General features: G+C 38.2%; 1 protein-coding gene across 3 annotated transcripts in view; it reads right to left on the bottom strand.

Moving 5' to 3' along the window:
- The window catches only part of trappc9 (trafficking protein particle complex subunit 9), a 241,521-nt gene that overhangs the window by 189,612 nt on the left and 27,381 nt on the right, over positions 1–24,528 (bottom strand). For all 3 annotated transcript variants that reach the window (XM_085395522.1, XM_085395524.1, XM_085395523.1), the window contains 3 exons: positions 9,833–9,959; positions 8,408–8,553; positions 912–997 (listed from right to left, as the gene is read on the bottom strand). In XM_085395522.1, the coding sequence (XP_085251648.1) occupies positions 912–997; positions 8,408–8,553; positions 9,833–9,959 (359 nt within the window). The remainder of the gene's footprint in view (positions 1–911; positions 998–8,407; positions 8,554–9,832; positions 9,960–24,528) is intronic.

Here is a 24,528-nt window from a genome sequence, read left to right as displayed (position 1 = left end):
GAGCCTTAGGATTGCTTTGCATTTCAAGGAGGTCCCACATCACTGCATTCATAAACAGAGACAGCAATGAGCAGGAAGAAAAGCAATTTATTGGGAAATGTTTTCCACCCCTTGGCTTAATAAAGTGGCTTAACATGTGTGCATGAAAAAAAAAAAGCAAGAGTGACAACGTTTGTAAGTTAGAAATGGATGTTGAAGACGTAGAGATCTATGCATGAGCTGGAGATACATTGACTATTAAATATTAAAATGGTTAAAATGGTCTCTTTTAAAGTAGAAATGAAACACTAGACGTCTGTATAAAGACATCATGGTGTGTTGCTCTCTAAAACGTACACATATTTAACGCTGCCTGTGAAGCTGCATTTAAGAAATAAGTGCCTAAAGTTAGACTTACATCAGTTTAAGCACTATTAGCATCAACCAGCCAATAAACACAATAATTGGCAGGTTGACTGTGCTGGTTGGTTAAAACCTTGAGCACTGAGTTCTTAAATCCAGCTTCACAGGCAGCGTTAAATATGTGTACGTTTTAGAGAGTATGGCTCTATAGTGTAAATTAGCCTTTATATATGATATGTGTTTCATGTCCACTTTAAAATATTTTTTCCTCTCAGTACAGAAAAGGAAAGGCAACGGCCGACCTCTGAAAGGATGGTGAATAAAGCAATACAAGCATCACGAGATGGATCTCTCACTGGAGGAAGAAGAGCTCTCACAATCAAATGCAATCATTCCCAAACTCACTGTCAGAAAAAAGAAAGATTTTAAGGTAGGATAACTAAGCAAACAAGAATAACTGAAAACCAGTGTTATTAAGAACTTATTACTATAGCAACTACTTTCTGTGCTTTGATATTTACCATGATTATGGTGCACTTGTTAAGGTTAAGAGTCATAAATCGACCTACCATGTTTTCTACACGCAGTTCATAAGGCATTGGGTTGTAGACCATGAGCTGCACTTCACAAACATCCCCTTGAACCCACTGGAAATCTAGAGAAAGATGGACATAAAAACATTAGATTTTAGTGGTATTAAAACCCAGGTGCAATTAATGGTAAAATCCACCATAACACTATGACGCCATTCATGACCAAAGGCAACAATCACTGTTTAAAAAAAACAAACAAACAACCAAGACTTTTCCATTCCTGCTTGATATACGTTTTCAGCTGTTCAATCAGTTTGTTGCATCTTTTTCTTTCATTACCAAACAGGAAGTTAATTAAAGAAAAACTTCCTGGATTTTTCAGCTAAGCAGTGATGACGTATACAATGCCACACAAAACGTATATCACTTTTTTGATTAGATGACAGATTACAAAAGGAACTTGTTTTCTTTTCGTATGCTGTTAAAACCTGTGATTCCCCAACAGTAAGCAATCTGTGCCTAAAACTAGCTTGTACGCATTTGCTTGGATCTAATGGTTCAACTAATTTCCATGACCTCTCAGTAAAAGGGGGAGAAAACCTGTAAGAGGCTGACAATCAGTCACACTAACCATGACAAATGGGCAACAGCTACGCACTGACACATTCCAATAGACAAGAAACAGGACAGAGCAGAAGAGCAGATCCTCTTGTTGAGCTTGTAACACACACCTTTAAGTGTACAAGGGCCCAGAGTGACTCTAAAAAGGCTGTAAATTTGATTCCTGTGGTCGTCAAAGCGGCACAGATTTCCTGTTCTTCCCTTGACCTTCTGAGTGACCAGTGATGCTCCAACCACACTTCTATATTTTCAAACATAATGATAGCGAGTTTGATAAACTACAATTTTGCAAATATTGACAGTATAAACTTTAATTCATAGGTTTCCATTTCTAAAAGCAATGAATTCTGTTTATTTACTGGTTTGTGAGTTATCAACACCATTCTGATGGTTACTTAAGCTGCAAGTAATCAGGGCTCGCAAAATCGCTAGCCCGACGTCCCGGAGCTAGCGATATCTCCGGTCGGGCGACCAAAATCTATCTCAGCCCCGCCCGTCGGGCTATATGATAACCCAATGTTTCAAAAGCTTTGGTAATGCTTGTACTGTGTGGCACAGCTATAAGCATCAACTGAATGGCTATTATGAAGCCATCATTATGAAAATGATGTTTACAATACTTAACATGAAGCACTAAACTCAATAACTTGAGTTTATTATATAATATTACACTACAGAATATTTCTAATTAACTAGGCAGCCCGTTCTCTTGATGATACTTTAATTCTGAGGTCAAGTTGAAAGAAAGGCAGTTGTGAAATGTAAAAATGAGGTGAGAGGTCAATTATGACATTAAATTTCAATGCAAACTATAATGTCATATTTAGAATCCCCATATAGCATTCCTCTATATACCTCAATGTTATATAAACAATAGCAGTAAGAAACAGCATGTAGCATTATTATAATTTTGACCTTTTTATTAGTCTATTGACTTTAAAGTAGACTTTAAAGGAGAGGTCAGAGGTAAACATCAAATCCAAGTGTTTTTAGAGAACTTTCTATATTCTGACAACATGCACCACACTAGGAATCATAGTTTTAAAGTTACAAGGCTTTTTGTCAGCAACCAATCAGTCAACCAATAAATCATTAAGTCCTTGGTGGAGGTAATAATGGACAATGATGTTGCAAATGGGCTAATGTCAGAGGAAATTTAGGTCATTTTTTTCAAATCAATATTATGATTAAATTTAATCTGACTTGCTAGCATATTTTGACATGAATCCATATGGCACAAATACGAATGACAAACAGGTCGCAGGACAACGGCACGGCTGGAATGGGTACCTGTCAGGTCCAACATTAACTGGATATGTTTAGCATTGACCACAATAATTTGCTAAGTTATGATGATTTATGAGTGAGAGCAGTCTTCCCGTTGCTGCAACATACACAAGTATCTCTGAGATACCAGCAGCTTTGACTAGACTACAGTATTTGAAAGAAACAAGAAAAGAAATCCTTGTGTGTTAATGTTATCAGAGTGGACCTGTTAAAGACTCTTTTGAGAAACCGCTACAGCTGTGTAACACAACAGTAAACACACTGTGGGCCATGTTATGAATACAGATTGTGTGGCACAAAATCCACAGTAATTTGAATTGATGCATGCGCTCTTTAAGGCTTGATGGATTTCTTTTTCTTTCTTTTTTTTTTTTTTAAATGGGTCATTGTTAGTTCACAGAAAGAAATTTATTAAGCTGTTGTGATGAGCTACCAGCAGTGATATTGAGATCAAATTATACTAGAACTTAATTAAAAAGATTCCAGAGAAAAAGGTTTTTAAAGGGCAGGGGTAAAAGGTGTGCTCGCATTATGGTTTCTGAAAAAGATTTTCAAAGTACCAAACAGTCAGGAAATGATCAGAGAAATTCATCAGGCACTGAGAACCTGACAGAAAACATTTCTCCGACTTTGAGAGAAAACTATCCATGATTCCTGAATAAGATATTTGAAGTACTGGGGGTGGGGGGTTAAACGCATTGAAATACTGCTGCAGTAGTCCCATCTCCATTTTGAAATGTAACACATTCTAGTCCATTTGGAGAGCCCTTTGCTGTAAATAGACTTGCAAAAGAGGGCCTTAAAATCCTACCTCAGACCCTGGCAGGAAAAGGGATTTATGGAAGGCAAACTGCAGCCATGCACCCTGGGAAATTAAGCTAGTCAAAAGAAAGACATCTATAATATGAATGTCTGGAAAGTCCCACACAACCTCAGGTCTGGCTCACAGGCATACTCTTATAGCCAGCCAATTAAGTGTGAAATACACCTCAGAAAACAGGGGAAAAAAAGTGGATTGCTTCCATCTTATTTGTGTTGCTTCAGTCTTAGCTCCTCAAGTGACCATTGATATTCAGCACATATCTACAAAGACTTCATCTCTTTCAAAACTCTTTTTACTTCCCACCTCAGCTGCTTATAATGAAGTACAAATACTTCATATTACTGTACTGAAGTAGAGTTTTTAGGCATCTGTACTTTTCTTAAGTATTTATTTTTGTCAACTTTCTACTTTAACTCCCTACATTTTTAAACACATTTGTGCTTTTTACTCATTACATTTTCAAAACAGATTTACTTGAGGGAAAGTTTTATTTCATTTTAATATTACTCTTATTACTCTTTCTGGGTCGCAAAATAAACTTTTAGCATATTTTCAGGCGAGAATGTGGGTGTGTAAACTTCAAATGTAGCTGAGCAGACGAGAACAGCGAACTCCCGGCACATCCTTTTCAAACCCCCGCGGTCTTTCGCTACTCAGGTTAAACATGATAAGTCACTTAGATAACCTCAAAATGTTATTGTTTGATGTTTTTCAGTTTATTAGTTCCTGAGTAAATCGCTGTGGCTGAGATTAAAGCTATTAGATTAGATTAAATAATTGGGGGACAGCTATAATGGTGACATTTAACTTACTTTAAATAAATAAATTCAAGTTGTTTGTATATGTATACCCCCCCTTTGAATGTCTCCCTAATTCTGAGGTCTCAAGGTTGGCAAGTATGCATAAGACACAATCCTATTGATGTGTCTATCATCAGCTTATCATGCACAAAGAGATGAAAGAGAAAAAACATAATTTATGCATCATTAATACTACTATACTCGGGGCAAAGCTGGGCCAGAATTACTCTAAAAAGCATTTTTTTGGTGCAGATGTCCATAAATTCTGGTCACGGTACTTTAGCATCTAACCAGCGTTACAGAAGAGGAGTGAGGATAAAGGGAGTAATGTTTTTTTGTTTGTTTTGTTTTAAATTGGCAGGTAAAGTCAAATACAACATCTCTTAACAGCCCAAAAAATATTAGCAAACAAAATGTTTGTGTCCTGCATTTCCCAGGGAGAGAAGAGTGTGAGCTAACTTCAGCCAGAGGTGGAGGAAGATGTAGGAAAGACAAGAAAGGTTAAATTTTAAGGTAAATGCTGCTCAGTGGCATTTGACAAACTGGAAATTTAAAGCTGTCACTAAATGTCCTTGTTTTTTAAAATCAGATATTGGATCTGTATATGACGTGAAGTTGTGTTGCTTTAATGTTGTCCTGCAAAACAAACTGTGGTATACTAACTTTGTCTTATACAAAGGTTGCAGGAAAATACAGGCCACTTTAGCATGGAATAAGTACGTTAGCTTGTCATACTGTGGGGAATTTACAGTAAAGGACTTTGTGTTCACGGTCATAGTTGGGTTATGTCAAGTGTAGCAGAAATGATACTTCAGTTTATTCACACAATTAATTCAAAGCAACAGCATCACCAACAGAGGCTGGCTGATCAAAGCCTGTCCACAAAGAAAATCTGCTGGAGCTCACAGCAGAAAATATCCGGTCCTGAAGTCTGACGTCATTAACTATGTCTGGGCCCAAACTACGCTGCAGGTCCATAAGTCAAACGATCACTGCAGCATTACTGGGAGTTGAAAAACTGTCTAAATTCTTTCATCTTTAATAAAATGATCAGCGTTGCTGCTTTACCAGGTGTAGCAATTGAGTTTAACATCCAGGCATCCATGAAAACAGAATTTATTCAATTTAACAGAGTTACAAGTTAGCAAGAAGTTAGCTCGCTAGATTCCACCTAAACATGATATGCCATGTACTGACTGAGAGACTCTGAAAATTTTAAACGCACAGCTCTGCTATCACTTCCAACATAAATGAAGACAGGAAAGTAAACAGCAGTGACGTTTGTAGGGTTACTGAAGTTGGGCTAGCTGGTTTAAAATGATGTGCTATGTGATTGCTAGCGACACAGCTATGTTAGCATAACATAAACACAGTGAAGGGAGGATGAACGCTAACTTTTTTCCACTCTGTAAAAGTTAACGTGACGGTTCCCGATGGTTAGGGACAAATGGAATCGCGGGACAGGATACCGTAAGTGGACCAAACTTCAGTCAGGAGAACAACTGAGATAATCCATCCACAATACAAGGTCAGTCAAGTTAGTCATTAATATACTGCTGCATGGGCTGGGCTGTAGTTACATCATAAGGTTTTAAAAACTGAGTTTTAAAATGATTAGCGGTAATAAAAACAGAGAGGCCAGCAGTGATCACTGACTAAACAGAAGATGCAAATCATAAAAACATGTTAAAAATAACAACAGCCTTATTAAACGCAGAGTAGTTTGGGCCCGGAAGCAGGGTTTATCACGTCATCACTTAAAGACCGGATTGTGATTCTTTTCCCCACACAAAGCCACTACAACCGATTTTAGGGTTGCCTCACCTGTTGCCCCATCTCAATTTAACCCTCGACTTTGCTCATGATTCTATTAAGGTGTTAACGCAAAATTAAAAAAATAAGACTGTGTATTCCCATGTTTTCTCATTTATTTTAGTACTATATTAATATAGCAACAAGATTCAGTTAGCTTTGAAAGAAAAAAATGGTAGAAATGTCCTTCAAAGAGCTGCATTTCAGAGCCTGTACATTTTCACTTTTACTTGAGTAAACAAAAGTCAAACATTCCAGTGTTTGTTAAACTGTCTCTCATGTCCCGTTAGAATATTTTTTTAATAAACATTTTAGAGATAAGATGTTAGGGGCTGTTACTGCACCCCACTGTGAAATACTGTATTTAACAATCAGCAGCATTCATCTTTTATACTAAATTATATATGGTCAGCATATGAAATTAGAACCAAAGACTGGACCAAAGCTTAGTTTCTGGGCCTGTTTAAAAGTATTAATAGTCATTAATTCCCCCAGATGAGAAACATTTTTAAAGCAGTTTTTTTGACACTGTAAATGAGAGAATTTAATCGAATTTAATCCTTTTGCTATGTGCCATTGTCCTTGAAAAGGATCTGTGGTTTTATATGACAACTTGTGTTTTCAGCTTCTAAGATGAACCTCCTATTATCAAACGTCAAAAATCCAGACAGGTTGATGTCTTGTTTTGCCAAGTTTGTAATTTGAAGTAACAATTTCTAAAAATACCTGCAATTGCCAGCAGCCCTCAGCCTCCTAGTACAAACACCTGTAGTGTCAATTTCAAAATCCAACATCACCTTCTTCTCAAGCTGACTTCTGACCTTTAGGTCAAGGCCACGGAGATTTAAACTCGTCTGACATTTTAACTACATACACTTACGGTACATACATACAGTATCAATTTGAAAATCCTGCATCGTGGCGTTCTCAAGTCACAAAACACACAACATCCTGAATGTCCTTCAAGAAGTGTGGAGAACTCAAATGAAATAGACAACTGCTAAGTTTGGAGACTGATGTAAAGTTAGCCAACACAGCACTGCAGCATGTTGAAAGATCTCAGTCTCAGCTTAAACAATACAGACTGTCATCCAGAGACAGCATCACAATTATCATTTGCATTGTCACATTAAAAAGCCAATATTTTCCTAATTTATTATCTCAGTAACCTGCTGACCCACAACTTACTGCCTTTTACACTGACTGCACTGGTTTAGAATGGTTAACTTTGTCCAACAGCTCTCTTTTCTCATGCCATAAGGAGCTGTAAAATTAATCTTTCTAATTGTTTTGAAAATGCTTTGAACAATAAGTAATCCTCTAATACGCCTACTGTCTCCCCTAAATTAGCTTTTGTTTGCTAATTTCGACAGCAGCACTTGAAGCTCCGCAGTGTGAAATTCCTGTTTTCCCCCTTTGGTAACATTTTTGTAAATGAAACTTCAAACAATCCAAACAACAGGAAGCTTGATGTGGCAAAGTTAGGAGGCAGGTGATCAAATCTTACAGTGCAGGTGGCATTCAGGACTGAAACGAGCCATTTGTGACTAGACTGACCAGGTGTCCCACTTTATATGGGGACTATAGGACAAGATGTCTGTTCCTCGGGCACCTTTTTAATAGCTCTGATTTCTAAACATCAACACTACAGACATTTTCAGTTTCTGCAACGTCTGATATTTATCCAATGGCTGCAAAGAAAGCAAGGAGGGCTGACTTCTAACTCCATTAAACTTCATAACTCCTGTTGTTCATGGATCCCCGGATGTTAAACTTTATTACAACATCTGAAAGAGCAGACTCACTGATCATTTTATTCCAGATGAAAGAATTAAGGCCATTTTTAACTCTCAGTGATGCCACAGTTTTGATTTTGGGAACAGAAGAAGATTTTGGATCAGGAACTGACTAAGACTTAAAAGCTAGATTATTTGTCTGATAATTCCATTCAAATGTTCCAAAAGGCACCACAAACAGCGACAGCAGCTTATGTCAGCATAACTGCCAATCAAAACAGCCGTGCCCCTCACTTTGAGGGTTACCAGTCCCCACCATTTCACAGCTTTTGTACCAGACTGGAAACATCTATGGGAGTCTATGTGGATTGACTCGCTTTTGAAACCAGGTTTGGACACTTCAACTATGACCCAACACGGTGGCATCTTCACTAAAATCCTAATTGGACTTACCTATTTTCTTACAACGCTCCTCTCCTCTGTTGTGCATGATGATTGGTGAGTAGATGAAAGGGCTAGCATTGGATATATTCTGTCCCAGCAGGCCTTTCACTTTATGGGGCCGCAGACTGACGGGCAGATTAAGGAGCTTCACAGATCTATCGACGAAGAAACAGTGGCATGGGTTACCGTATTTTTCCACAAGTATTCAAGGTTTAAAGTTCCTTAATGATCATTTGACATGGCAGCAATATAACAATAATAATAATAATAATAATAATAGATTGCATTTATATAATGCTTTCAACACCCTCAACGCGTCGCCCAATATCTAGGCAACCTTTTAAATAAAGTTATTTACAACTGCTTATGTCATATATGGTATTTCAAAGTGTTTGTGATGAACATTCATATTTATTAGAGCACACTGTTAGAGAGAATTATGGTACTATTCGTTGTTAAAAGTTACAAGTTCAGCAAAACAAAAAAAGTACAGGAACTTGAAGAAAGTGTGTACTCCACTCCTTACATTATACACAAACAATTGCAGGAATCAGAAATATCTGAATCTTAAGTTATTTATAAAAACAATAAAAAAATAAAATAAGGAAAGGGACTGTGCAGTGGTGGTGCAGAAACTAAAACCAATGAAATTAGCTTCAATCTGATACCTACAGGAGCTCACCGTCTGCTTTGAATTAGTGGAGAAAAAATTGAAGTGACAACAGTTAAGTATTTAGACATTCGCCAAAGTTTCCTTCACTTCAATGACTGTCAGTTACACCATATGAAGTATGCTTGTTAACAAATCAGTCAGTGCTTGAATAACTTTTTTTAAAGAAAGCTTAGGGCTTATGATGTGGATAAAAGCATTATGTTACTAATTTATAGGACAATTCAAAATTTGATTAAATGACCGGAAAGACAATTGGTCTGCGCCATTCGTCTCCCCTTGAAGCGCATATTTGAAGAGTATGTGGTAAATCATCAATTATCAGTTAAACTTTTCAATGACAAAATTATGAGTGTGTGTGTGAATTTAATGTTATGCTATTTTATGTGCGATGTCCCACTCATTTGTCCAAGACAAATTTCTGTCAGGGGAGACAAAGGCTAAACTAATCTAATTTTATTGCAAGCAGTGTGGCAATAATTAACATTAATTTAAAACATTGTAACTCATCTCTCAAGCGTCTGACCATCAAACCATAAAGTGAAGGGATCACTTGATCAAAGTATAACAAAAAGTCCGTTTAACTTCAGGGACAGCAGTCTCTCCAGACAGAAAGCATAAACCAATGTGGATCCATTTCACTTATTTTGTTGTGACAAAATGTGCACTGGAGAGGCAACATCTTACTTTTTTTTTCTTTTTTTCTTTTTTAAAGAAAGAAATCGAGCCACGCTGGAGTAACATTAACTAGACTGCCACCTTACCGAACAATAGGGAGCTTTGTGAAGGGCACTGGAGGTAGCTTCAAGCCATCAGGAAGGGTGATAATCTCCATTCCACCAGGACACTTGGAGGTGTAGTTCTCCAGACTCTGGGTGACTTCTTTCTTCTCTATAAATGTAAGAGCGCATCACAGTGAAAAAAAATCCATGCCCCTAAAGCAAACTAAACATAACTCTGTCAAGGTCAAGAAAGTAACAATTACAAACATGATGAGTCCTCTACACTGGTGCTCACATCTTTGTGTCCAACATAAATTAAATGGCATCATTACTGACTTCTGAGTTATTCCCTCTCAGCACTAACAACCCCAGTCTTAAAGAAAAATTATAGTTTATAAATTGTACCATCAACACCTGCTCACCCAGCCACAGGATGTACTTCTTACAAGTGTGTCCACTAAGGGAAGACTTGGAAATATTTTATACACATCTGTGTGCCTTTAGGAGGATTAGGAGTATGTAAGGGGAGGTTCTTTGACAGGCTTTTTGTAATGGCAGATGGTCATGTTCGTAGACTCTGCTAGCCAGCAAGCAAGACAGACACCTTCTTGAAGTACCCAGGTAGTGTAGTTTGCAATGACAGCAGGATTGTTGTAAGTGGTGTGCATCATTCTGGTTAACCAAACCAAATGAAAACAAAAAGAGCCACTTAATGAAAAGACCAGTTATGATCAGAGTGAAAAAAGGAAGAAGAAAAAGGGAGAGTGGAGCAGACAATAATTATATATAATAATACATTAATGAATAATGTTACTGCATCTAGCAACAAATTGTCTTTTGCTTATATCAATAATTAACATTAGTGAACTTAACAACCAGAAGAGACTAGTATCAGCTCTGAGTGTTTATCCTTTTACTAGCAACTAACTTGGTGTTAAATATGTCATTAAATAGAATTTAACCTAAGTATCACAACAATGCTGATTGCAATAAATTTGTTAACATCACATTTCAAACAGACTATATTACAGACTTTATTAAAGGTGTATAAATTAAAAAATTAAAGATAACTTATAGATAGAAAAACATTTTATACAAGCTGTAGACTGAATAGAAATGCTAACAGGGCTTTGGAGTTGACGTCACGCCGCAATGTATTGTGGGAGCGCGACGCTATTTTCCAGGTCCACAAATCAAAACAGGTTCCTGAGTTGGAACGACGACTACAAGAAAGATGCTTAAAAGCAGCTCAAAAGAGAATGGACTGTACAGGGTGGGCCATTTATATGGATACACCGTAATAAAATGGGAATGGTTGGTGATATTAAAGTCCTGTTTGTGGCACATTAGTATATGTGAGGGGGCAAACTCCTCAAGATGGGTGGTGACCATGGTGGCCATTTAGAAGTCGGCCATCCTGGATACAACTTTTGTTTTTTTTTCCATAGGAAGAGGGCCATGTGACACATCAAACTTATTGGTAATGTCACAAGAAAAACAATGGTGTGCTTGGTTTCAACGTAACTTTATTCTTTCATGAGGTTTCTCTTTGTTCACAGCCATTGACATGTCGAAGAGGTTAACACGTGAGGAGCGGATCAAAATTGTGTTGATATCTGGTGAACGCAGTAACCGGGTCATTGAAGCAGATTTCAACGCAAGACACCTTACGAAAAATTGGAACAGGACCCTCAGTTCACGCAGAAGATTTTGTTCAGTGATGAGGCAAACTTTTATGTGAATGGTGAAGTTAGCAAACAAAACCACCGCTATTGGTCTGACACTAACCCACATTGGATGGATCCCTCCAAGACTGTTGGAACAACAAAAGTGATGGTTTGGTGTGGTATATGGGGTACAATGATAGTGGGTCCATTCTTCATCAATGGAAACCTCAAGGCCACTGGATATTTGAAATTGCTACATGATGATGTGTTTCCCTCTTTATACACTGAAGCTGGCACGTTCCCTGAGTTTTTCCAGCAAGATGGTGCACCACCACATTATGGGTGCCAGGTCCGAGCATTCCTAGATGAACAGTTTCCTGGAAAGTGGATTGGTCGTCGTGGGCCAGTTGAATGGCCCCCAAGGTCTCCCGATCTGACCCACTTAGACTTTTATCTTTGGGGTCATCTGAAGGCAATTTTCTATGGTGTGAAGATTAGAGATGGACCGATCCGATATTACGTATCAGTATCGGTCAGATACTGACGTAAATTACTGGATCAGATATCGGAGAGAAATAAAAAATGTAATCCGATCCATTAAATATCAAAAAAGCACCTCACAAAACTTGCGACATGGTGTAACTCAGCCCATAACCATAGTACGTCGGAGCAGTGTGCTCACGTGATAGAGCAGCTGTGTGTATTTGCAGCCTCGCTACCAAACCGGCATTTCATCTCCAAGGAAGTGATCCCAGAGAGAAATAAAGCAAGTGTGTAAGTTCATCTCTGAATGTTTGTAAAGCATTCCCGCTTTAAGCTTAACAACCGATATATGGAGCGAGTGCCTCTTCTCTCTCCCTCCCTCTCCTGCTGCTACTTCAATCATGAAACTGCTTAATGATCAGCTGATCAGCTTTTCTGTCGCGAGTCCATCTCTCTTCTTTGTTTTTGGCCCACTTTGCACCAGAAAGAAGAAACCAGCGGCTGAACAACAGCAGCACGTTTAACCTTGATAATCTGTTGTTACCTTGATAATCACTTTAAGCATATTTGCACTGCAGAAGACATAATGTGGATTGCACAACACTGGACATTATATTCTTCATTTCCAGTTAATACTTGTACAGCTGCTGTTATTGTGTATATATTTATTTATATTTCTTCATACATTCTTATATAGTTCTATATTGTGTATTGTGTATTTTGTTGTACAGTCATTTTATTTTCAACTTTAATTTATATATTTTATCTTATTCTTTCCCAGTTAAATTTACCCTTCATTCTAATTTGTGTTGTAGAGTTATTTCCTTTTTAACCTTAATTTATATTTTATTCCTTCCTAGTAAAATTTACCCTTTTTAATTTTTCATATTTATTTCCTATCTTATTCATAGCCTTTTCCTTTTTTGTTTTCTTTAGGTCACGAGCAGTTGTCCAAGCATTTCACTGCATATCGTACTGTGTATGACTGTGTACGTGACAAATAAAATTTGAATTTGAATTTGATTTTTAGAATTTATTTAATATTACTTTCTACTAGGGGTGCAACGATACTTGTATCGATATTGAATCGTTCAATACAGTGCTTTCCGTTCGGTACGCATATGTATCGAACAATACAAAATTTTTAATTTATTTTATCAACTTTCCTTCTGACGATGCTGTCTGTGTTGGGCGCTCAGTGGATCTGCGCTCGACAGTGCAGCCTAGGCGGAGTAGTCGAACGCAGATTCACTGAGCGCAGGGCAAGCTAGCGAGACACAAGTTAAGCTCTCCTTGCAACATGGCAAATTGAACCTCCCCCACCCTCATTCAGATCTGGCCTTTGGAACTATCTTGGTCTTCATGTGAAGCATGACTCTGAAGGTAAGCGAGTCATGGACTAAAATAAAACAGTATGTTGGATGTGCCATGCAATGCTCAATTACATTGGTGGGAACTAGTGTGTTAGCGCAGTTAGCTCGTTAATGTGTTGGCCGTCCAGCCCCACGCATGGGGCGATCTGCGGTAGCTCGTTAACGGAGATTTGCCGTGTTGTGGCGTTAACGTCATTTCAACGAGATTAATGCTGACAGCACTAGTGGGAACACAACAAATATGACTGCACATTTACTCCGACATCATCCTAGTGCAAAGACAAGTGGAAGCAGACAAAAACAAGCACAGATGCTACAAACTTTACCCGAGTCATTTAGACAGCCGTTAGCACATGATTCTCCTTATGGGGACCTGATATGTTTAATATGCTGCTGAGAATATAGCCCAGAAGAAGCGTATAGTATAGCTTTTATTTTGGAAAGAGCCATTTCTCTGTAATAAACTCTCTTTTTCAAAGATGAGTGATTCCTCAATCAGATATATATATTTTTTTATTACTTTGTTGTTTCAGCAACATTAAATTTAAAAACTTTACTTTTGAATTAAAATATATATTTATAATTTTAATAAATGACAAATTAAAAAGGCATGAACATTTTCTTTTGTATCGAAAAAATATCAAACCGAACCACGAATTTTGTGTATCGTTGCACCCCTACTTTCTACACCAGGATCCCTTTCTACGTAGCTGACGGCTGGTAACTGTTCAGGGGCGGATCTAGCAAAGTATAGCCAGGGGGGCCGATAGGGCATTAACAGGGAAAAGGGGGCAGAAAGACATACTTTTCTTTCTTATTCTCATTTAAAATGTCTAGCTTTCATTAAATAATTATCTGAATCTTACACCCAAAGTTTTAATCTGATGTAAAGTGTATAGAAGTCCATTACTGTATATAGTAACTATTAAGTCCAATATACCCTAGCAAGCTATAGTACTTTTTCGTTTGGGAAGATACCATCTGTGCAGTCTGCAATTCTGTTGAAGAAAGATGTTGAATCTATTTATTTTTTTTGAAAAATAATTTATTTCTGTGCATTTTTTCCCCCCACACTGCATCAAATTAAAGTTGATTACGTCAATTAAGAATCATGAGGTGGGGGGGGGGGGGGGGGGTTCCCTGTTTTGTTTTTTTTGCTGAGAGTTTGCAACCCTATTAGTTAGGTTGCTTACTATTTCTGCTAAGTACTCTTTAAAATACCAGAATAGGAAGGCTGGAGTAGGTTTAAGTTTATTAGATTGATCAGTATTGCTGAACTATGAAATTTTTGGGTGCAGTGTATTTTTTGCATACAGGTATAACAGAATAGCTTTAGTGTTGTTGTTTATTTAAACTTGAGTATGAACTTATACAAAATGCAGCAAGATATTTTAAAAAAAAGTTTTATTGATTAAAAAAAAAAAAAAAACACTATTGGATTCATATCGGATATCCAAATTTATGATATCGGTATCGGACATAAAAAACTGGTATCTTGCCATCTCTAGTGAAGATACGAGATGTGCAGCACCTGAAACTACGGATACTGGACGCCTGTGCTGGCATTTCTCCTGCGGTGTTGCTATCAGTGTGGGAGAAGAGGGTTGCATTGACAATCCAACACAATGGGCAGCACATTGAACACATTTTATAAGTGGTCAGAAACTTGTAAATAACTCATGAAAGAATAAAGTTATGTTGAAACCAAGCACACCATTGTTTTTCTTGTGACATTACCAATAAGTTTGATGTGTCACATGGCCCTCTTCCTATTGAAAAAACAAAAGTTGTATCCAAGATGGCCGACTTCTAAATGGCCACCATGGTCACCACCCATCTTGAGGAGTTTGCCCCCTCACATATACTGATGTGCCACAAACAGGACTTTAATATCACCAACTATTCCCATTTTCTTACGGTGTATCCATATAAATGGCCCACCCTGTATAGCATGGGTGTCAAACTCTGGCCCACGGGCCAAATTTGGCCCGCAGCCTACTTACATTTGGCCCGCGAAGCCACACCAAATTACTATCAGAGCTGGCCTACTGGTATTATACAGCTAATATATATATTGTTTAGTATTAATCTTTGTTTGTTCCATATTCAGTTTTTCAGCAAAACGTGTTTGAGTCCATAACAAAAGATTCATTCTTATATCTGGAGGAATAAATATATTTCAATAAATATTAACGTTAGCCCGCGACTTTGTTCCAGTTTTGAATTTTGGCCCACTGTGTATTTGAGTTTGACACCCCTGCTGTATAGAGACCAATTGCGTCCAGAGGCGAAGCGGCGGTACTTGCAGAAAGAGCGTGCATTGGAAATGTGGACCTGTATGAAATATGGCCATGGAGTAGAAACCCTGAAGACCAACCGCTATTGACGTAGCCTGAGATATTTTCGTACCTTGTCTGTGGAGTCAGCGCGTACAAGTCGTCATTCCAACAAAGGTAAGTCAGCTCGAGTACTGCGAGTGAAATGCGTTTGATTTTCCCCCAAACATTCAAATTAGTGCAAACATAAATTCAGTCATGAGGGGGAAATTACAGTGAGAACGTGTGGAGGCTCTGTTAGGTGTATAACATAGTGAGTTCAGTGCATTCATGTGACATTGTCCTGAAGGATTTAGTTATTCTTTATGGTTAAAGAAATTGCAATAATTTATTCATATTTATTGTAAGTAATTCTAATTATACATCTTGCTTCCATGTTTTTATCCGGTGTCACTAAAAATAAATTTTATTTTAGTTTTATACATTGAGTAATGACCTGCAGAATCTCCTTATCATATAAAGTGATTCATAATTGTCACTTTATGCTTTCTCCATCTTGAAAGTGATGACATCCTTGCATTACATACTTTAGGTTCATTTTCTGAAGACTGAATGAACCAGCATTGCAGCCATAGGTCACTGTGAGCATCACAGGAAAGGTTGAAGCCGCCCACTGCACCTGTATGGCCGGAGTCGTGGAGACCTGCAGCCATGTCGCTGCTCTTCTGTTTAATGTAGAAGCAACAGTGCGGATCTGAGGCACAAGGACTGTTACAGATGAACCTGCATACTGGGTTTTGCTGTGTAATATGACCAAGATACAGCCAGAGGTTGGCCATAAGATAGACCTCTCCTCTTCAGCTGCCCAAATAAAGGCTCTTGATCAAAACATAAACAGACCCTCCGTATTGAAAGGTAAAAGGAGCCATCCTCAAAAAAGAAAAATCCCACCTGTTACTATGGAGGAGTTGTCACTGCTATTGGATACTTTGCTGGAACACAGTAAAGCTGTGGGTTGTGGGAATGACCCATAATGTTTTATCTAGGGGTCTAGATTTATGCCTGAAGTGCACTGCCATGTAAATAATTTGCATTTACTGAATATGTACTGACAGAGTATCACTGTTCAAAAGTTGAATAAAGAAACAAACTAATTTTTGGCGCATCAGGCCAAAATCCTTTCCACGCCCACCATCTATTAACAGCACAGGGGGCGGGGCTTAGGCTCAGCTCAAAGGCCTAAATAGAGCCTCAGCGACGCTATACTTTCTACACAAGTGAACAATACCGCTGAAAGTCTAAAATACCAGTGAAAGTCAACCTTTATTAAATATGTCTCACATTTATGCTAGAGCTAATGATCGCGATGGTCCAAACTTCAACAAAGCCCTCCAAACGTCCTCGGTTCAAATGCCAAACAAGGTATTCACAGAGCTTAAAAAACAGAGCTCGAAAAGAAAAAGAACTAAAAATTAGCGAGCGAATGAATATATCCGACATATTAATTCAAAATAATCAGCACAACGCTAATCTAAGAACCCTTGAAGCATACGCGGTTCTTCATGAGCAAAGAGAGCAAATTGGAAGGAAAAATAACCTTAAAGAAGTTAAAAAAGAAATCACGTTAAAGGAGCAACAGGAGAAAAAAAACGTTAGTGGAACACCTTGAACACGAACAAAGAAAGGAGGCTGAAGAAAAGCCAGGTGCAAGTCACTCCACAACAACTGGGAGGACGCAATCAGGCTAAAGAAAGAGATAATGCAGGACGAACAAAGGGAAAGTCGGGAATGGGGTGAGGCTGGCAAGAAGGCTGACGTGATATTATTGGCAAAGCATATGGAAGAGGCGCAAAAAAGGCGTGACAAATGCATTGCACTTTGCCAATATAATAACGAGACAGTCAAAGAAAAACGTGCTTTGGCTAAACTTGAAAGAAATTGAAACACAGTATTTGTTAAAGCAACGACGTCAGGCCACCGAGAACGAATGCCGTCGTCGCGATATGGAGCTGGAACTTCTCAAAGCCGCTCGTATAAAGATCCCAGTTTTAGACAGAACAGAGGCAAAAAAAACAGTGTGGTTTTAGAAAACGAAGGTTCAGATGACTTTCGACCAAAGCCAAAAGAACCACTCCTGCAAACTTGTACTGGTCGGGTTCGTGTGTTCCTTTGTCAGCAACGCAGCAGCTCAGAACAAACAACACCTAAAACGTAACGAGTTCGGCTGCCAACAATTAACAAAACAAACAGGCTTGTTTCTGTAGCTAAAGACTCACCAGCTACTGCTAAAAAACTCATTCCCAACCCCCCCTCCCCTGTCTAAAATCTCAAAATTCACTGATAAAAAAAAATCCAAAACACACCAGATAAGGAAAAGTGAATGGTTCAGTCTAACACATGTGCCAGTGAGCCATTAAACTTCAGTAAACCTATGCAGTTATGAAACGTAACTTTCACCTCAGCCAAACCAATTTTCTCAGTTGTAAATAAAACAGTGAAGTAAAAATAACCCGACAGACAAAACCTGAGTGAATCAAGTCCAGCGTTTAACCACTGAGAGCTAAAACTCAGGTGATGTTTCAAAGCTGTGTGCCGGTGATTGGACATCAGTCGCTGATAAAGCTGGTTCGCCTATAAAGGGCTCTGTTGGGAAACAAGCTCCAGCAGCCCTGCACTTGGGAAAAATACTATATTTACTTATCTTGTGCAGAAAAATGTGAAGACATTGCGTCATATTGAGCACCAGCTGCGACTGTGACTATCACCAGGTAACGTGGGCATGTTTCCTGAATTAGCAGCAGGTGTTAAACAGCTGACGGGTGAGGAGGATGCATGCAGGTAAACTGAGGGCCTGTTGAGCTGATCGCTGGTGTCCTGAGAAATATATCAGCTCATTCTTTATGTTACCATAGCACAGAGACACAAGACCAGGCGGAAAGAGACGATCGTTCGGTGAAAATGAGAATCTGCGAATGCAACATGTGGAACACGGAGAGTGGAATAAAAAAAACAAACAAACAACTGAAAAAAAAAGAGAAAAAAACTGTTAAGATGGAACACTGGGGCTGTGAGCTCTGCATGCTGACTGTTAGCAGCGCTAGAGACATCTCTGAAAAGAATCTGAGTACTTTTGCAAACATGTTCTATGTTGACAACCTGACCAGACGTGTGAAGATTAGGCACTACAATCGCAGCTAAAACACTATTAAAAGTGTAGTTGGTGACAGAAAAACAGGGTATTTTAAAACTTTATACCACCACCATTGCTGCCTGTGATCTGAAATGCATTCTGGGATACCTGGCTGCCCCAAGTCCGTACAAGCAATAGATTATCTAGGATCAACCTGTATTGACTTACTTTGCACGGCAACCAATCAAATGTTAGAGAAGCTGCAGTGGCAGCGTAACCTGCGCCCCCTTAGTTTGATGGTGACGCTGACAGATAAAATGATTTCAAAGCGAGACATGAAGGGGGCAATAGTGCCAAAATAAATTAAATAAATACATCATTAAATATTTAATTAAATGTGTCACTAATTAATTAATTAAGAGTCGTAAATATTTATTCAATTAACTATTTCCAATTTTAATTAATTATTCAATTCAGTTGAGTTTTATTTATATAGCGCCAAATCACAACAAAAGTCGCCTCAAGGTGCTTCATAGATACAGAGAAAAACCCAACAATCATATGACCCCCTATGAGCAAGCACTTTGGCGACAGTGGGAAGGAAAAACTCCCTTTTAACAGGAAGAAACCTCCGGCAGAACCAGGCTCAGGGAGGGGCGGGGCCATCTGCTGCGACCGGTTGGGGTGAGAGAAGGAAGACAGGATAAAGACATGCTGTGGAAGAGAGACAGAGGTTAATAACAGATATGATTCAGTGCAGAGAGGTCTGTTAACACATAGTGAGTGAGAAAGGTGACTGGAAAGGAAAAACTCAATGCATCATGGGAATCCCCGGCAGCCTACGTCTATTGCAGCATAACTAAGGGAGGATTCAGGGTCACCTGGTCCAGCCCTAACTATATGCTTTAGCAAAAAGGAAAGTTTGAAGCCTAATCTTGAAAGTAGAGATAGTGTCTGTCTCCTGAATCCAAACTGGATTCCACAGAAGAGGGGCCTGAAAACTGAAGGCTCTCCCTCCCATTCTACTTTTAAATACTCTAGGAACAACAAGTAGGCCTGCAGAGCGAGAGCGAAGTGCTCTAATAGATAATATTTAATGGTGTATTTAATTAATTCATTATGTCAGTCCTGGCATTCCATAAAAAATTTCCCCGATTCAAATATAATCGCCGGATTTCAAAAATTGCGGTTTTAATTTTCGTAAACGACACTCAATGACTCATCAACTGACGCTACTTATCAGCCAATCAGTGGCATGGAGTCTGACTACTACTATGACCCAAAGGAGAACCCAGAAAAGCATGGATTAGGCAAGTGAGGCCTGCAGTTCTGGAGATGTTGTTCAGGCTTCTTTTGTGACCTCCTGGATGACTCATTCATGTGCTCTTGGAGTAATTCTGGTAGATCAGCCACTTTTGGGAAAGTTCACCACTGTTCGAAATGTTCTCAATTTGCAGATAATCACTGTGGTTCACTGGCTTTCCAGAATAGCAGCTGTCAATGACTTTGATAGCTTACAGTCATTAATAATTGAAATCTTCATTTAAAATTTGCATTTTATCTTTCTGTATATTAAAATTTGTTGATGATTTGAAATGTTTGAGAAATATGCAAAAATAAATAAATAAGCAATCAGGAATCAGCACTGACGACACATCCCCAGATATAAGAGCTACCAATTTCATAGGCACCAATGCACCCCCTATTTCATTGAAGATGCAGGCTGTTGAGTCATCATTAATACGGATGGTCCCTTAACTCTTTAGTCCAGATGACATGGCATTCACATTTTCAAAAAAGGAATTTCAGATTTCAGTTCGTCTGATCACAGAACAGTTTTCCACATTGGCTCAAAGTAGATAGCTGGATCATTTTCACATATGACTTCTTTGCATGACAGAGCTTTAACCTGCACTTTTGAATATCACATCAAACTGTCTTCTCAGACACTTTCTGATTTAGTGTTCCTGAACCCATGCAGTGATTTCCATGACAGTAATACCCGTTTTGAATGCGCTGCCACCTAGGGGCTAAAAGATCACACATATTCAATATGGCCTTGTTTCTTGGAGAGACTTCACCATATTTTCAGAATTTTCTGGTGATGTTGTGTACAGTAGATAATGGGATAATCAAAGTTTTAGCAATTTTATTTTGAGAAACATTATTTTGAGACTGTTCAACAATTTGTAAACTGGTGAACCTCTACCCATCTCTATCTATAATGAAAAACTCTGGGATGGTCTCCTTATATCCAATTATGTTCTTAATCCAAAACCAACCCGTTTAGTTGCAAAATGTTCCTCCCGCTGTTTCCTTTTACTGCCACCTACTTTTCCAGCTTTTTTTTTTTATTATTTAAAATGGGAGCCTCCTGAGTGACGTGTTCCAGGCATGTCTCACTGGCAGGATTATATCTCAGCAAGCCTGTTGTTGCCTTGGTAGAAGCTAGACAAGCTAGAAGAGGTGGCCGGGGAGAGGGAGGTCTGGGCTTCTCTGCTTAGACTCCTGCCCCCGTGACCCAACCCTGGATGGATGGATGAAAAATCCATCTGAACAGTCAGATTGGCATTGACAGAAATCTCACTTATCATACAGTGAGCAACAGACTCACTGTTAAATCAGTCATTTGTCTTGTTTATGTTTTGAGAAACAATGCTAACAATAAGTTGATGCCAGACTGAATAATAGTGTTAGCCAATTAAAAAAGATGACGCAATAAAAACAGATCCGTTTAATTAAAGCCACCCAGGTGTTTTCTGTATTTGCTGTAAGACACATTCTTTTTTTTTTCTGTTTTTATTTATTTATAGGCACTACAAGGAAGCAGTGAGACTAGAGCTTCAAGTAACTTTAATGATAGCGCAGACAAAAGAATTATATTCAGAGAGAGACTTATTAAATTATATAGTGAAATGAAAACTGTTGGGAAGCAACAGACACATGTGTCAACAGTTTTAGGAATAATTTAGATTTTTGTGTCTGTATTGCTAACAAAATGCCAGTAGTTACAAAAATAGCATAAGTTAAACAAGAATCTTAAAAAATAACACTACAATTTTTTTTAAGTGACAATTTCTCTAGAATAACTCACTATACAACTTTATAAGTACATACTATATAAGGTAAGCCATATTAAACTTACTTCTGCTTTAGTTTACAAAACTGTGTATGCATAGTAAACCATTTTTGCTGACAAAGAAACACTTCCTCTCTGCTTATTTACAAGATACCAACAAAGTTAAAAAAGAAACGCTGATAGCACAGATCTAAGCCAGCACCCATAGACTCAATGGCTATCCAGAAAAACAAGTGGTGCCCAACAAAATGTATATATGTCTACTTCAATATGACTAAGTAAAAATAACAATAAAGAGAATTCTGAATGGCATACATTAGCAACACAGATAATTATCAAGATACTGGTCAAGCCAATGGCTTGAGGTAACCACACACAAATGTAAATGGCATAAATGTGTTGCTTACGTTTAAGCAGGTGTATCATTATTAGGATAGGGATTTCTGTTGGTGTGTGAGACTGTAGCCTCAGGTCTATATTCTTATCCGGTAATTATGAGGCAATGCGTTTCAGGTTATTTTACAGAGTAACATGAAAATTAAGTATTAACAAATTACTTTTTCCTGGGAGTAATTAAGTACCGTACTGCAGATTGATTGCAATGTGTTGGTGATATGCCTGCATTTCTAAATTAGACAGCAATTATTTGCAAACCTTCATGAATCAGCCTTCCAACAGGAAATCTCCGTCTTAAAAATGGTCATCACAACTTCTTGCAGTTGATCACTGACAGCAAAAAAAAAAAAAAAAAAAAAAAAAAAGTACTAAATGAAATCCACGGGAAACACCTAGTTTGCATGCTGTAACCTAGAAGTATGCTTTTGTTTGACCCAACATCCTGAAAATGCTGCATGTCCCCAGTTTGAATCACGGTAACGTTCTCATTCTAGTTCACTATCACTTCCTGTAACAGCACTTTGCTGTTACACATCCATAATAAGCCATGCTACATGCATAAGTCCACTATTTAAAGATTAACTACACTACAACTATTAAAGCAAATTGTGATAGTTGACAAATAATCTCAGTCCTATTCTCCAAACCCAAGGTGATATATGGAGCAAATACAGCACACCAAAGAACAAATCAAACTGTACTAAACAAATACACATTTTTGTCACTATGCAGCAGTATGAATAAAATGAAATAAATCACTGTTGCTGCTCCTTTCAGACAACTCCTGTTTGTAAACTCAAGAAGACAGGACAGTTGGTGTGGTGCATCAGTGGCCTCACTTCAGTTATTTTTGTAGTTTAGTGTATTTGTAATTCACAGAAAGTTCCATTTGTCAAAGATCCTTGCATGCACTGAACAACTTTAGAAACATATTATTGACTTACTAAACTTGATAATGATATACAAGTAGTAAAGTTTATGCCTAAATATAAACAGTTACTGCTGTACCCATGCACCCATTTCAGTGTTCTGGGTGTTAATTATGCATGTGAATACAGCTGGCTAATTCAATTTAAATTCTCAAAACAAACTTCAGGATGACTGTAACAGAACACGTGTTCAGAGAATCTGATGCAGGCAATCACATCTGAATGTCAATCTGCCCTTTGAATTAATGATGCAAGTCTGCAAACTCAAGAAAAGAATATCAATGCACCAGTTCAGGAACTGATACGAAGCATTTTTGCCAAGGCAATTTCACTGGTCACTGAAATTTAACAAGGAAAACATTGCATCATTGTTCATCGTGATTCACCCACTCTCTTGAAATAGTAATACGACTTACCCAAAAACTCTCTTTCAGATTTTCCAAAGTCCTGGATGCCACACAGTTAGGAAGCCATACAAACACCAGTGCCACCAAGCACCAGTAATGCCTAACATTCAATGCAATTATCACATTGTTGTTCATCAGACTGCCAGTTGGGTAAAATGAAATAACATGTCAAATTAGGCACATAATGGAAGTACAAGTGCGTGCCCATATTTAAACTTCTTAATCAATCAAAAGAAATAACAAGCAAGTGACCTCAGTGACAACAATAGTGTCCTTTGCTCTACACGTTTGCACTTAAAAACAACACACCGATTTAAAGGCATGATTCAATAGAGGGCTCTTTACTGCAAATTACGAAGAGACAACTAAGTAGTGAGGGAATTTCTTACTACAAACTCTCCGTCCCAAGAAACAGCAGCCATAATCTAAAGGTTCTCAGATCTTTTTAACGTTATGAACCTAGAGCTGTGCGATATGACCAAAAATCACATATCCCGATATAAAACATCCATCGTCCCGATAACGATATAAATCACAAAAATTTAACATTTTCTGTAAATTCTGTGAATCTCGGCTAGCAGAAGTGTGTCCAGCTGGGCGTCGTGTACCTGGAGTCGAGTGTTTTAACCGATGCCTGAAACTACACATTTTTAGACATAGGTTGCAACGGCCGTCGTTTTCTTTGTGAGTATTTATTACACAGCGTGCTGCGGGGAAACGTCTGTTCTAACGTTTGAGTCTAAGGTTTATTTTTTAGCACCTGGCGGCTCTTTTTTGCTTCTCATCCGTAAACACTCTGCATACTCTTTCATGTGTTTTTATATCGTCATCTGATATATATCGTTATATCAAACAGCCCTATACGAACACCTATGTGAGTTACATATAAATGGAAAAACAAACATCCCCAGTCTATTAACATTGGGGAACTGGGAACTTTCACAGTACTGTACATTAATGAATTTTTGGTTTAAGCGAACACAAATGACAAGCTTTTG

Source organism: Rhamphochromis longiceps, linkage group LG22, assembly GCF_057381845.1.
Source record: "Rhamphochromis longiceps isolate RC_006_pf linkage group LG22, R_longiceps_female_GT1.1, whole genome shotgun sequence".
In the NCBI taxonomy this organism is placed as follows: Eukaryota; Metazoa; Chordata; class Actinopteri; order Cichliformes; family Cichlidae; genus Rhamphochromis; species Rhamphochromis longiceps.
Note: the sequence above shows the minus strand (reverse complement) of the source record. Positions and strands in the feature narration are given on the sequence as shown.